Genomic DNA, 15,835 nt, shown 5'->3' with positions numbered 1-15,835 from the left:
ATTGGAATAAAACAAAAGATAACTTGTTCTAAGATAACAGAGGGTTTAACGTCTGGTTACTCTGAAATGCTGATTGAAAAACTAAAACAGAATTACTTATTCTTTAACTTAAGAAAATAGGTTCTTTCAACAGTAACATGTTTTGCTTTGATTATGTCAGCCATCTCCTTCGTAATAGTCTTCCTGTAATGCTCTGAAAACAGGAGATCTTCTTCTTGTCTTCATTTCCTGGAAGCAGCTCTTTGAAGGTGTCCAGAAATGCCCAGAAATTACAGCAATAGTTAATCATGGCAAAAGCCTTTTCATGAATTCAAACTTGGTGAATCTCTTCTGGACATTCTCATAGTCGGTGATGACTCAATTCATTGTGGTCACTTAAAAAAAGAACAAAGACAAAAAACAATGTCATCATAATTCAGCATTTATTTAAATACCATTTCAAAAATGTCCCTTGCTGCACACTGTCAGAATGGTAGACTGGCAGACAAATGCCTAGTTAACATGACTGGTTGTTATAAAGTGCAATACAATTATTTCTTAATACAAGTGGAATAATAACTGGAGCTGAACAAAATTATTCTGATCAAATATTTGTCTGGCAGAAGTTCAGACAGACTGCCATTGTTGTTATTCAGATTGCATCATTTAACATATAGTTTTAGGCACATGAATGCATCTTTTTACTTAATGACCATTCTAAATTATTTCTAACCAGATACTCTGGCTTATTGATGTTTGCAAGAAGTTTATTAATTATCAAATAGATTTAACACCAGTTTTTAATTGTCTAAAACGTAACTTATTAACTCAGCTGGTGAACACTGATTCCTGCTCCCCATTCCCCACTTACCTGGCTGTCCCACTCCACTTCACCTGGAGAAAATATTAACACAAAAACGACTTACCTTATTTTCTTGGGGAATATTTCATCTGCTTCTTTCTCTGGTGGCTGGTCCTTATTATCATCCTCCTCACTCGTAGCATGTCTTCATTAGCCAACTTTGCCCCCCACCATGTGTCCTTAGGCTAACATGGGTCTTCATGTGGCTAAAGTTGCCAAAGCAAAGAACACAAGCACTGTGTCACATCAGCCAGGTTGATAAATAATGCACATAAAGGATAACTTTGACTAACATGTTAGCTTTTAATTTGCTAGATTAAAATTGGAGGGAAAAAACTAATTTGCCTGTCTTTAAAATGTTTAATGTTAAGGGCTAACGTTACAGTAATGGAGTTTAATAACTTTAGCTAACATTAACTTACAGCAAGGTAGGATTGGCTTGAATTACTCATAGCTAACGTTACAAAGAAAGAGAACATAGTCAATGTTATTTTCTCAAAGAAAATGTAAAGTTAATAAGACACATACCTCATATGTATTAGGTGACAAACCGGCTTCTTTTTAAACAGGAGGTCTGGCCCATAGACATAATATAAGAGTAGACCCCGCATTGGCTGCTCCGGCGCAGGAAATACGGCGGCCATCTTGGAGCGGTCGTCCCTCCTACTTTGCTCAATCAAAACAGCAGAAGATGCCTCAGCACTGAGGGATATTGTTGTTCGGATCTATGGATTATTGATGTCAGGGCTCCACAGACAACATTTCACAAGTAAGATGGACATATTATTGTGTATATATTGTGATTAGAATATTACTTTACTGTATTTATGTCCACCGGCGAGATACCAGCTAACATTAGCTACAGTGCTTGGTGTAATACGGGTTCAGTCCCGCTATGAAGGCTAACTGAGATTCTGTAAATCTAAAAAAATATTATTCTCTAACATTGACTTAGATTATCTGACACAAGAGCCTATATTAGAAATGAAACAATGTAATATTATAAAAATTATATTATGTGTTTTAACATCCACCGGCAAAGTTTACACAGGTGGTAAAGACTATTATTTATATATTCTTTCACTCAGTGAAAAGTAAGATACATCCTAAATCTTCCGTTTTTGTTTTGAAAGTTTCCTAAAGACACGATGTGAGGAAGAAGAGGGAGAAAACATATATAATAGCAGAATATTTATAACCATGTTTGCGATTTGTGAAACATTTTCCTGATTTGTGAAAACTCAATAAAGTTCGATAATCACCATTTTGTGGCATCTCTTTCATACTAGAACTGCTCTAATGAAAAAAATACAATTCCTAGACACTTGAAACTTGGACTGGATTATTCTCTTTAAGCTGGATATTTAAAGCCATGTTTAGTATTTGTGAAACTTTTTTCTGATTTGTGAAACTTCAAAAAAGGGCGATTTCACCACTTTTTTTTATCTTGGTCACACGAGAACTGCTCTATTTCCAAAACTACGACAGCTAGACTCTCCAAACTTCAACTGGATTATTCTCAACTAAGAACAGAATATTTAGAACCATGTTTGGGAGTTCTGAAACTTTTATCTGATTTGTGAAAACTCAGTAAAGTTCGATTTTCACCATTTTTTGGCATCTGGATCACACTATAACTGCTCTAATTAAAAATAGACAACTCATAGACTCTTCAAACTTGGACAAGATTATTCTGCTCTAACTGCAGAATATTTAGAACCATGTATGCGATTTGTGAAACCTTTATTTGATTTGTGAAAACTTAAAGTTTGATTATTACCATTTTTGTTGAACTCTTTCATACTAGAACTTCTCTACTTAAAAAACTACAACATCTAGACACTTCAAACTTGGACTAGATTACTCTCTTCAAGAAGAATCTCTATAACCATGTTTGGGATTTGTGAAAACTCAAAAAATGTCAATTTTCACAATTTTTTTGCATCTGGATCACCATAGATCTGCTCTAATTAAAAAACGACAACTCCTAGACACTTCAAACCTGCACTGGATTTTTCTGCTCTAATAGCAGAATAATTGAAACCATGTTTGTGATTTGTGAAGCTTCAAAAAAGGGCGACATCACCCCTTTTATTTATCTTTTATCACACGAGAACGGCTCTAATTCCAACACTACAACACCTAGACACTTCAAACTTGAATCAGATTATTATCAATTAATAGCAGAATATTTAAAACCATGTTTGGGATTCGTGAAACCTTTTTCTGATTTGTGAAACTTCAATAAATGTTGATTTCAGACGTTTTCTGAATCTTGGTCACATGAGAGCTACTCCAGCTCTAAAACTACAACACCTAGAGTCTTCAAACCTGGACTATATTATTCTGCTCCAATAGTAGAATATTTTAATCCAGGTTTGGGATTTGTGAAACCTTTATGTGATTTGTGAAACTTCATTAAAGATCAGATTACTATTCATACATGTTCCATGCGGTTTTTTTCAAATTCAATTATAATTCAAAACCACTTTAACCACTTTAACCAATGGGAAATTAAATGTTGTTGTAACTCATTAATTCTTCAATAAGTTATTGTCGATCATGCTGGCTGTTGGAAGGAAAGAACCTTTGCAGGGGTCTGTTAAGTGAAGTGAAGTTTCACAAATCAGAAAAGAGCTTCACAAATCCCAAACATGGTTCTAAATATTCCACTGTTAGAGCACAATAATCAAGTCCAAGTTTTAAGAGTCTATGAGTTGTATTTTAGGAACTGGAGCAGTTCTAGTGTGATCCAGATGCAAAAAATGGTGAAAATCTACCTTTATTGAAGTTTCACAAATCAGAAAAAGGTTTCACAAATCACAGTCATGGTTTCAAATATTCTTCTATTAGAGCAGAAAAATCCAGTGCAGGTTTGAAGAGTCTAGGAGTTGTAGTTTTTTTAATTAGAGCAGATCTATGGTGATCCAGATGCCAAAAGATTGTGAAAATTGAACTTCATTGAGTTTTCACAAATCAGATAAAAGTTTCAGAACTCCCAAACATGGTTCTAAATATTCTGTTCTTAGTTGAGAATAATCCAGTTGAAGTTTGGAGAGTCTAGCTGTCGTAGTTTTGGAAATAGAGCAGTTCTCGTGTGACCAAGATAAAAAAAAAAGTGGTGAAATCACTCTTTTTTAAAGTTTCACAAATCAGAAAAAGTTTCACAAATACTAAACATGGTTTTAAATATCCAGATTGAAGAGGAGAATAATCTGGTACAGGTTTGAAGAGTTTAGGAGTTGTATTTTTTTAATTAGAGTAGATCTAGTGTGATCCAGATGCCACAAAATGGTGAAAATCGAACTTTATTGAGTTTTCACAAATCAGATAAAGGTTTCACAAATCCCAAACATGGTTATAAATATTCTACTATTTGAGCAGAATAATCTAGTCCAGGTTTGAAGTGTCTAGGTATAGTAGATTTTAAACTACAGTCGATTATTGATGCGGAAGGTAGTGAAAAATTAAGTGGAATCGCCCTTTAGCTATTGGAAGCTAGAATTGGAAACCAACTTCAGCGAGCGACGTAAACGTCATACGCTGTGACGTCAGCTCCAAAGCTCTATTGAGATCCTAGCAGAGTCTGAACTGGTAACTTATTTACATATTGTAAATAAATCATATGTGGGGATTTATTGACCACAGCTTTATTTTTATAATACTATCATGAAAAATAAGAGTACTGTCTTTGTGCTTACAAGAAAACAACCTGCTGAATACTATTAATCAATCATTAATCATTTTTGTCTAGATTAATGTCAAGTTGTCAAAACAAAGACATTTTCAATAATGTCAACTTTGTATTAAAAGTGTCATGATTTACCGAATGACGCTTTATGACAACAGTCATAAATATTCATGAAGACTTATGACAGGTGTTTATGACGGTGTCATGTCAGGCTTATTCACCCGCCTTCAAATAAAGTGTTATCGGTTGGGTTTATGTAGCATTTGATTTTTAACAAAATATTTATACCTGTATTTCATAAAAAATAATCGTTGACTTTGAGCATTTATTTTGAATTATGTTGGTCCTGTTTACAACTATGATTTTCATGTTCAAAAGCATTTTTTATGTTCCATCTTATAGTATAATAACTGAACAAAATTGTTTATTTGACTTCAAAGATTAGAGTCAAGACTGCTTTACATTTAATTTATATGTTGAAAATTTGTATAGTAAAATGCAATAAATTAGTTGTGATGTACAGAAGATAAACATTAGCAAGCTCAAGAATATGTTGAGTTCTTAATATATAATAGTAAAGGTTAGTTATAAAAACTAGATGACATGTCAATTTATGGTCTTAAATTGCAAAATAAAGTCTGCAAATTGATTGTAGAATGGTTTCATTTTTACATCACTTTGCATGAGCTACTTTCAAACTAAGTGTTTTGTGTTCTACAACTACATTTCCTGTGGACTTAGAATTAAATTTTGTTGAAAAATTGTGTTAAGAATATATTAAATACATTAACTTTAATATATTTTACACTATAATTAACATATGGTATAGAATACAGACTTCAATGGTTTGGAGGACAAAAGTATTTGGAAAAGTCCAAGGTTTTTTTTTTTAAAGTTTTTGAATAAATCACAAAAGACAGAGTAAATAGAGAGAGAATTTCAGTTTTGGGTTAACAAAATATTGGTAAATTTGACATAAAAACTGTTAAATTATGGAAAATATTTTGATGGAAATTCTGAAAAAAAAGTATATAAAAGTACAGTAAATGTCCTGGTAATTCTCTGCCAGGATATTTTCAGTGTTTTTTACAGAATTTCCGTCAGAAGTTTCCCGTAATTTAACAGTATTTTATTTCAATTTTTTCCATTAAAAAAACAAGGAAATGTCCTGGTAATTTTCTGCCAATACATTTTCTCATTTTTTACGGAATTTCAACAGAATTATTCCATAATTTAACAGTTTTTTCCCCTTAATTTAAAATATACAAACTGTTAAATTATGGCCCACCACCACCACTTCAGGCGACATTTCCCATATTCTCAAACTCAAAGCTTGATATGTATGGGGCAACGTGACAGTTCATCTGACTGACTACATAAACTAAAAGCTGGATCATTTATTTTTAATAAGCATATTTGTGAGCCTGCCTCTTTTTATTAAATTGAAATTAATTTTAGATTTTTGTATAACTTTTTTCAGGTTAACTTAGAAAGCGAGTTGTTATTATTACAGGTTAGTTTTCTAAACTACAAAAAAGTAGCTGTTAGGGAAGCTCAAAAATGAAAAATTGGACTGATATTGATATCTGATAGTAACACTGCTGTTATGCCAGATTTACCAGTACTTTATTTTGTCAATTTCTTTTATATGATTACTCGATTAATTGTAAGAATAATCGATAGATTACGCTATTACTAAAATATTTGTTTACAATAGCCCTAAATATATAAATAAAATAGCATTTATAGGGGGATCGGGATCGCCCCCACCCTCTTCGACCCCTCACATCTACCTCTACATTGAGGGGGGGCTAGTGTACCATGAGAGGTACACTAGCCCCCCCTCAATGTCTCTCCTTCGCCCCCCTCCTTCTACAGCCAGACCTCCTCCCCCTTCTTGCAATACGCCGTCCGTCCCCCCCCAGCACTCAACGGTACGCTAGATCGCCCCACACCCTCTTTGACCCCTCACATCTACCTCTACATTGAGGGGGGCCTAATGTACCTCTCATGGTACACTAGCCCCCCCTCAATGTCTCTCCTTCGTTCCCTCCTTCTTCTCTTCCCCCAACCCCCACCTCTCTAAGGATACGTCAGTCCCGCTCCTTCTCTCCTTCTTCTTCGAACCTCTTCTAGTCTTCCAGTCCGCCACCGTTCCTTCGGCCTCCCATTCTGACTCTTCGGTACACCCTACCCACCTTGCTCTGACTGTAGCAATGGATGACTAAAGGTTTCTGGTATTCTCAGATTGAAAACTTGTACGCACTCTTAAAGCCATAATCATCCGCTCTGGTAGGTTGCAAAATTCTGCTGAGGACACGCATCCAGTTTTGACACTTCTGACACTGTGTCACTCTGTTGGTGAGAAAAAATCCTGAAAACACCATTAGACATGAGGACTCAGAGGTCTGTCGTGAGTCGGAGACAGGTCCTGCTCAGACATCTGTCCAGACTCATAGACTGGTCCTGACTCAGAGATCTGTCCAGACTCGAGGCAGGTCCTGACTCTGAGACGGGTCCTGACTCAGAGACATGTCCTGACTTGGAGACATGTCCTGACTCTGAGACAGGTCCTGACTCAGACATCTGTCCAGACTCAAGGCAGGTACTGACTCTCAGACAGGTCCGACTCTGAGACGGGTCCTGACTGGGAGGCGGGTCCTGACTCAGAGACTGGTCCTGACTCAGACTGGTCCTGACTCGGAGGCGGGTCCTCACTCTGAGACAGGTCCTGACTCTGAGACTGGTCCTGACTCTGAGGTGGGTCCTGACTCAGACATCTGTCCAGACTCGAGGCAGGTCCTGACTCTCAGACAGGTCCTAACTCTGAGACAGGTCCTGACTCTGAGACATGTCCTGACTCTGAGACAGGTACTGACTGGGAGGCGGGTCCTGACTCGGAGACTGGTCCTGACTCGGAGGTGGGTCCTGACTCTGAGACGGGTCCTGACTCGGAGGCGGGTCCTGACTCTGAGACGGGTCCTGACTCGGAGGCGGGTCCTGACTCGGAGGCGGGTCCAGACTCTGAGACAGGTCCTGACTCTGAGACGGGTCCTGACTCTGAGACAGGTCCTGACTGGGAGGCGGGTCCTGACTCGGAGACTGGTCCTGACTCGGAGGCGGGTCCTGACTCTGATGAAGGTCCTGACTCTGTGACGGGTCCTGACTCGGAGTTGGGTCCTGACTCAGAGGCGGGTCCTGACTCTGAGACGGGTCCTGACTCGGAGTTGGGTCCTGACTCAGAGGTGGGTCCTGACTCGGAGGCGGGTCCTGACTCTGAGATGGGTCCCGACCCTGAGGTAGGTCCTGACTCTGAGGCAGGTCCTGACTCAGAGGCGGGTCCTGACTCTGTGACGGGTCCTGACTCGGAGTTGGGTCCTGACTCAGAGGCGGGTCCTGACTCTGAGACGGGTCCTGACTCGGAGTTGGGTCCTGACTCAGAGGTGGGTCCTGACTCTGAGGCAGGTCCTGTCTCAGAGGTCTGTCCTGACTCGGAGGCAGGTCCTGTCTCCGAGGTGTGTCCTGAATCGGAGACCGGTCCTGACTCCTCCGAGTCAGTACCGATCTCTGGGTTGACCAAATTTACAGGCCCAGCTAAGCGTGGACTAAACTCAACGTTTGGTTCACTCTTGGTGGGTTCTTGCCTCTCCTCTTCGTCAGAATCATCTCCACCACACGCAGCCTTTTTGATGAGCCCCCATGCCTTCTGAAGAAAGGTGTCTCGGAGATTGATTATCCGCGGTCGTGCCAGGGTTCTTTTGAAGCACTCTACAACCTTGTGAATCACAATTGGGTTGTCGCTTTTGATCATTTTGAAGAGCAGTTCTCTAACTACATCTTCATTGCCACAGAGAAGTTGTAAGATATCTCTGCAGACTTTTTTTTCCATTTTCTCAAAAAACACAAAATCAATGTCTTTGACTTCTTTCCAGATTTCTGGAGCAAGCTTTCTCTGGACCGGTTCAGTGTCCTTCTGTTTGTAAGCCCCATAGCTAGATCTATTACTGGACTTGTAAATCAATCTCCATAGGATTTTTTGCACCATAACTCTCCTTCCGTCTTCTGTTCCTCGCCTGAAGCCCATCCTGTTTGCGTCCCTCAAAAATTGTTCAGGGTCCATGGTTGCCTGAGTATAGTCTTCACTCAGGCAGTTTTCATCTGCGTACAAGTCCTCGGTAGGAAAAAACGTCTTTCGGATCTTTCTTTTTGTGGTTGTTAACATCTTCTTTGGACGAACAGGATTCTCCAGGTGCTTTTTGAATTTTTCCACAATGACTTCGTGTCCTTCTGGGTAATCGAGCAGTGCGATTAAATGCAGTCCACTGGCAAAGTGGAATGCATCTCTTGCAACACTTTGGAAAATCCTTTCAGCGAGCTCTTCTGACACCTCAGAGAGTACGTCCACATTTAAATCTCCAGTTTTTCTCAATAGCAAAATCAAAATTTTGCTGTGTTGTTCGTCAAATGTGTCTCGGACAAGATGCAGAGTTGGTTCATCTGCAGCCTTCTCAATTACCTCCCACAGAAATTCGCTGAGAAACTTTCTCTTCTTATAATCTGGGCTTCTTTGACCAGGATGGACTTTGTTGGAGAATGTCTTTTTGACTTTTGTCCAAAAAGAGACCTTAGGCCTCACTTCCATTTGCCTCTGTGGGCTTTCGTCAGTCATTTTTATTGTGGTGAGCTAAAACGTTCAAATGAATCTTGTGTTGGCTGATTTGTGGTAACTGATCAGAGAATTAACTGATCAGTTGGTTATGTCATGGACTCTATGACATCATAAAGTCATCCTCAGAAGAGCCTCATGACACAGACATCATTTGAAGTCATGCTGATGACATCATTGTCAGAAGCATGGCAACTGTTGCTAAGGGTAAAAATAGCACGCAGTGAGCATGGGCTATGAAAAAAAAAATCTGTGTGCACTAAATGCATTATTCCCACAAGTCTGAACTGGCAGTGATGTGCGCAGCTTAACAGGAAGGGTCATGGAACCATTGGACCCTCCACTTTACCGCCCTACCCATTTTTATTTGTTATTTGGGTTCCATCTCCTAACAGGCATAGAGCAAAGTGTCAGTGGAACCACAACACGACCTGGTGGGCCTGTCTATCAGTCTTGTGATACCCACTGGTGTGTGCCCACAAAAGTGAAAAAAGAGCATGCATTTCTTTAAATGTTTATGGGGTTATGATAAGAAGATATTTTATTTGTTAACAGGGGTTAAAGATGATGGGTGCAGTAACGGTGTTTCACCGGTAGGTGGTGTATTGGGACTCTGAGCTGCCTGTTGCTCTGCCGTTTCTCATAAGCTGAGAGAAATTGGAGTAACACAAACTGCGTCTCCCGTGTGCTCATTTGCTTGAGGTGAGAATAACCCTAAAGTTTATTTTAACTAAGTACTTTTATTATTTGGTACTGTTCGAGGACTGTTTAAGGAAATGTAATGTGTTAAAAGATATTATACGAGTTTTGTTGTGTTTCGGAGCCAGCAGCGGCTAGAGGAAGTAGCCAACAGGCCATGATGCTAGTTGGTTAGCACACACTGTAGCGGTGGGAAAGAGCGGGCTACTAGGTGCAACCATAGACATTAATACAGGGATCCCCAAACTTTTTCCTGTGAGGGCTACATAACTTTTCCTTTCTCTGCTGGGGGGCCGGAGTCAGTTTGTAACAGAAAGAGTGTGACGATTGCAGGAGTGCCTAAATGTAAAAATGTATTGTTTTCCAGAAAGCTCAATCAAATAACCCTCTCTGGGTTCTTCACAGAAAAAATCCAGGAAATAAATAATAACACTATTAATGAAATAAATACCGTATTTTCCGGGCTATAAGCCGCAGACATCTCTGCCGCTCCAGGTTTTCCACAACGATGCAGCAGCAGCAGAGGGGGGCGGACAGCCAAAATTTGAGTAATAACAGGTCAATTGAATATCACATTTATTAGGGTTGAAAAGGAAAAAGTTGCCAAGTTTAGATTTAACTGAACTGATTACGGTAGTTTCTGAATGGAAACTGCAACAGTGAAAGTGCTGATCCTTCATGTCTGCTACTAGCATGTGCTAAATGAAAATGGCCGCTTTCCTTCTTCTTCTTCTTTAGATTTCAACAGCAGCTTGCATCCATTATTGTTGCCCTACTGCCATCTACTGGATGCTAATATCTATACCTCAAATTCTCATAATGATCCCAGTATTATTTAAAAAAAAAAACAAAAAAAAAAAACAAAAAATCTTCTTTTCCCCCTCAATGCGATTTAACTGATCAACAACATTCTCAAATTTCAATTCCCTATTAAAACCTAATTCTGTTTTAATAGGCGATTTCTTCTTTTATTTCCAATTTTGACTTCCTATGATTCACTTCTTGCTAAAGAGCCCCCTGGTGGTTGAAGAAACCACCAAAATGGATGTGGGCCGGATCCGGCCCGCGGACCGTAGTTTGGGGACCACTGCCTTAAACTCACAGAGCAACCTCACTGATATGCAGCACTGTTCAAAATGTTTTTATAAAATATATATTGGTATGTAGAGATCACAGAGGACTGAAAAGTGATTTTTGGGGATAATGTGCTGAGCTGGAGCAAATAAATCCGGTAGAAATCATCAAAATGTTTTTGTTCTTGTCATGTTTAAGTGTTTAAATGCACATTTTAAATTCAGGTAAAGATGATACGAGTAAAAATCTAAATGCAGTGTTTGAAAAAATTAAATAATAATAAAAGTAATTTATTAGGAAAAAGTAACCAGAAATAACTGGCTTATGGAATATTTTTGCTCATTATTTTTCTTCTTTAAAGATTTATTTTTAATTCAGTCCCACCTTGGACAGCCTGCTTAAGGAAAAGCCAAACCATCCATCCATTTTCTTACACCCTTGTCCCTTAGGGGGGTCAAGAGGGTTGCTAGTGCCGATCTCCAGCTAACGTTCAGGGTGAGAGGTGGACAGGTCGCCAGTCTGCCGTAGGGCAGCACAGAGACACACAACCATGCACACTCACACCTAGGGACAATTTAGAGAGGCCAATTAACCTGACAGTCATGTTTTTGGACTGTGGGAGGAAACCGGAGTACCCAGAGAAAACCCACGCATGCACAGGGAGGGAATCAAACCCAGAACCTTCTTGCTGCAAGGCAGCAGCTCTACCAACTGTGCCACTGTGCAGCCTGGAAAAGCCAGACCAATCAAATTTAAATCTGGGCTTTAACTAGGCCACTTCAAATCCTTTTTTTTTTCCAGCCAATCAATATCAGACCGTCTATTGTGCTTTTGATCAAGTGAGTGTTAATCAAGTGAGTGTTTGAATTTCTACATTATGTTAGATTTATGCAAGATGTAACGAGATGCACACCTTTTATTCAGAACTCAGACGAACGGATTTAAGTTTTAAAGTTGTTTTATTAGAGATCACATATCAGAACTTTTCTTTGTCACCACATGATTCCCCAGAACAAACGTCCTCTTCACAAAGCCCAAGTTTGGTCATTCTTGGAGAAAGAATAAAGAATAATGAGAGGGAGACAGAGGAGGTGACGGAGGACACTCGTATGTTTTCCAAAAAAAAGTCAAAATAATAAACAGAATAAAAACTATTCTCTACTCCTAATCTCCCACAAACACTCCCACATGCAAACATGTGAGTACAGAACACTGTGAACCTGAAAACTGAATATTTGTGAGTAAGAGACATAAAGAAAACCAGGTACAAATGTTTCCATGTAGCTCTAAGAGCATCAGGCCAACTCTGTTGGGCCCTTCCCAAAAAGCTTTAGGAACGGCCTAGCCAAAGTACAGTTTCTTTTTACATCCCCTAAACATAGCTATGTAAACTTTTTAGATTATCAAGTGAAGATCCTTTTGTTAACTTATAAAGTTTTAAGTGGGTTAGCCCCCCCTTATCTTCAGGACCTTTTAAGTTTCCGGTCTGTGTCCAGAACTTTACGATCACATAATCAGTTATTACTGACAGTTCCTCGAACTCGACTTAAGAGGAAAGGAGATCGAGCTTTTTCTGTTGCTGCTCCTGTTTTATGGAATAACTTACCTTTCCAGATTAGATCTGCCCACAGCCTGGATCATTTTAAATCGCTTCTTAAAACTCATTTTTACTCTTTGGCATTTAATTGATGTGTTGTTTTATACTCTGTTTTGTCATTTGTGTTGTCGTTCTTGTACAGCACTTTGGTGCAGTTTTATACCTGTTTTAAAGTGCTATAAAAATAAATTTGACATTGACATTGAAGCATTTTGAGCTTTGAGATGTAAAAATTAGAGGTACAAGAATTTACACTACATTATGTAGTTTGATGTAAATTGATTAAATAAAAGGTTCAATTTTAGTAATTTTAATGCAGCTCTGCTGTGATTTAAGCATTTGCTCACTCCTCAATATAAAACCTAACTTTAATTGTGTTAAATATTTTCCATTGAAACCCAAACTGAGAAGATTATTCTAGTGAATCATTATTTTTTATCACTGAGAGCAGCTTCACCGTTCACTGGAAACGTCCTGTTTTCATTCAAGATGCCCGTTCACATAATCAGCTTCTCTGCCTTCTGTTTTACATGTTTGAACTTAAATTAACTCTTACTAATGATGTTAGTATTTATTCCCATTACTAGTCAGATTAATTACTTTTATTTTAACAACCAATCAGAGGTGGAATCTGGGACAGAAACAATGTCCCATTAGGCAGCCAATAATAAAAAAAAGTTGTTTATTTTGTCAGGCAGCGAGATAATGAATGGATCTATATATGACAATACATAGAAATATAACATGTGAATATTTACTGTAAACTAAATGAATTTAAAAGTAAAAAAACCTAAACAAAAATATATAGATTATAAAAATCTAATAAATAAGTTGAAATCAAATCATTTCCAAAGCATAAAAAAAGTATTCAGTTTAAAGATGATCAACAAAGATGGAGATCAAACTGAACATATTCTAATAATAAAAGCTTTAATAAATAATAATAATAATAATAATAAACATATTTGAAGATTTTGGGACCTCCTACGTAAAATTAGATTTAGATTGCCAAGAGTTAAAGTCATGTTTAAAAGATTTGGTTCAAGTAATTGAACGTGTGTGAGAGGACAGATCTGAGGCTCTAGATGGTGATGGCTGTTGGAAGGACAGATCTTTTGCAGGGGTCTGTTAAGTGAAGTTTCACAAATCACAAACATGATTCTAAATATTATACTATCAGAGCAGAATTATTTAGTCCAAGTTTGAAGAGTCTAGGTGTTGTGAATTTGGAATTACAGCAGTTCTCGTGTGACTGAGATAAAAAAAAAGTGGTGATTTTCAGCTCTTAGGAGTTAAAATCTCTAGTATGTTTTCATTTTGTCCAACATTCCACCTGTTTTTAGAAGTTTGTTGTCATTAGTCATGATTTATAATTTCCCTAACATAAGTGTTGTATTTTATCTTAGGCAAACAGTATGGTGGGCCTGGCTGCCTGGGGTCGACGACAAGCTGTCACAGTTTTCTTTCTGTTTATATTCCTTCTACGTGTGTTTCAGCGGGCCAGCTGGCAGGAAGCTCCTCGGTGGAGATGTACCGGCAGGTTTTGCTGGCTGGTTGTCGCTGTGTGGAACTAGACGTGTGGAAAGGGCGGACCGCTGAGGAGGAGCCGGTCATAACTCACGGCTTCACCATGACCTCTGAAATCTCCTTTAAGGTTTGTCAGCCACTGTTTGAAACTGTGAGATAAAAGCTACGTCTTAAATGTTGTCAGCGGAAATTTGTCATACTTCAGCGCATCCATTAACTACAGCTTCATTATTGATTTCAAGACATGGGAAATTTAAGCATATTATACAAATTTTAGACAGGGTTGAAGGCAAAGTTTTGGAAAAGCTATCCAGAAGTTTATCATTTATCATTAACCGTTCATGCTTGGGGTCATCATCTTGTTGTAACACCCAAATTTTATAATAGTCGAAGCAGGAGGCTAACAATAGTCTTCTGGAATGCCCTGCCTAAAGCCCTAATCTGTACCATGTTGACAATTTTACTGCTACATGTTAATTTTTTTCAACCACATACAGCCACAAGCTGATGTTTTTACTGAAATCCTATATGATGAACCTTCAGAAGTGAGAGCATAATTCTGATGTAATGTTTTTAAAGTTTGTATAGCAGGCATTTGTTTTAAGATTCAGGTTTGGAAATCATGTTTTATTTTCTACCTTTAATTGTGATTGCTGGATCAACACAACATTACCTTGTGTTGGTCCAGCTCCTAAGAAATCCTAATAAGGTGATGTGTCGAAATGCGATAAAGTCATATCAGTGTTCTTGTAAAGCATCATGCCATGAGTCCATGCCAGGAAATCAACCAGTTTAAATCAGCACTGCCAATTTTGCCAAGTGATTAAATTTCCAGCCAGAATTGTCCCTAAAAGCATGTTGCTGGCTGCAGCCAGCATGTGACTGACTTGTCAGGCTAAGTCTCAGTCACGTCTCTTGTTGCCAGGCAATGCACCAACGCTGGCTGGGTTCCAACCAACATCTTAAACAGATTTGATATTAAAGCAATTGAGTCAGCTTCACTGAAATCTAATCCATGTTAGAACTTGTTAAGGCTGTTTTCCTGCATATCCTATTTGTGAAATGGATACGTGACAAATCAACTAAAGGATGATTTTTTTTTTTGGTTTGTTTTATTTTGTAGGAGGTGATTGAAGCCATTGCAGAATGCGCCTTTAAGACTTCACCTTTTCCTGTCATACTTTCATTTGAAAACCACGTCGACTCGTAAGGACTTTATTAACACATACATTCACCAGCCAGTTTTTCTTCCATACACCTTCCTATCTTGCTTGCAGCTCGTGCTTTATGATAGATTTAACAATAGGTTAGAAAACCTATCAGAGGTGTTTGGCATTGGATTACAATAGAGTCTTTGTCATGTTAAATCCTGTTCTTCCCCATCATAAAACTCTCTTTTAAAGTTCCCTTCACCATGTCTAGGTGCCAAATTGCATTGCGATACCACCATATGGTTGGTTAATTTTTGGATCCAGTGTCCAGCCTTTCTAGCCATACAGCATTACAGAGATTTAAAGAGGAGTGGCAAAGGCAAATGAGGTGGATTAGCAGTGCTTGTCAGCACGTGTCACATGATCAGCAGCCCGAGGTTGCAGATAGCACAAACCATGAAGAGGACGACGACAGGAACAAGTTGGAGGATAACATGATTTTTAGTGACTTATTGCGTGAACAAACTTATTCAATTGTGATTTTAATTGTGCTTCCTATTTAATTGCAAAGGTTTTGTACACGTTGGTA

The 15,835-nt window shown here is 38.5% G+C and overlaps 1 protein-coding gene across 1 annotated transcript in view; it reads left to right on the top strand.

Moving 5' to 3' along the window:
• Positions 1-15,835, top strand: part of LOC106904663 (1-phosphatidylinositol 4,5-bisphosphate phosphodiesterase beta-1-like) — a 50,171-nt gene that overhangs the window by 17,052 nt on the left and 17,284 nt on the right. The window contains exons 11-12 of the mRNA XM_088001364.1: positions 14,065-14,222; positions 15,219-15,301. Of these exons, the coding sequence (XP_087857490.1) occupies positions 14,065-14,222; positions 15,219-15,301 (241 nt within the window). The remainder of the gene's footprint in view (positions 1-14,064; positions 14,223-15,218; positions 15,302-15,835) is intronic.

This window comes from Poecilia mexicana, unplaced genomic scaffold (genome assembly GCF_051168715.1).
Source record: "Poecilia mexicana isolate PSO_F unplaced genomic scaffold, ASM5116871v1 scaffold_20, whole genome shotgun sequence".
NCBI lineage: Eukaryota > Metazoa > Chordata > Actinopteri > Cyprinodontiformes > Poeciliidae > Poecilia > Poecilia mexicana.
Note: the sequence above shows the minus strand (reverse complement) of the source record. Positions and strands in the feature narration are given on the sequence as shown.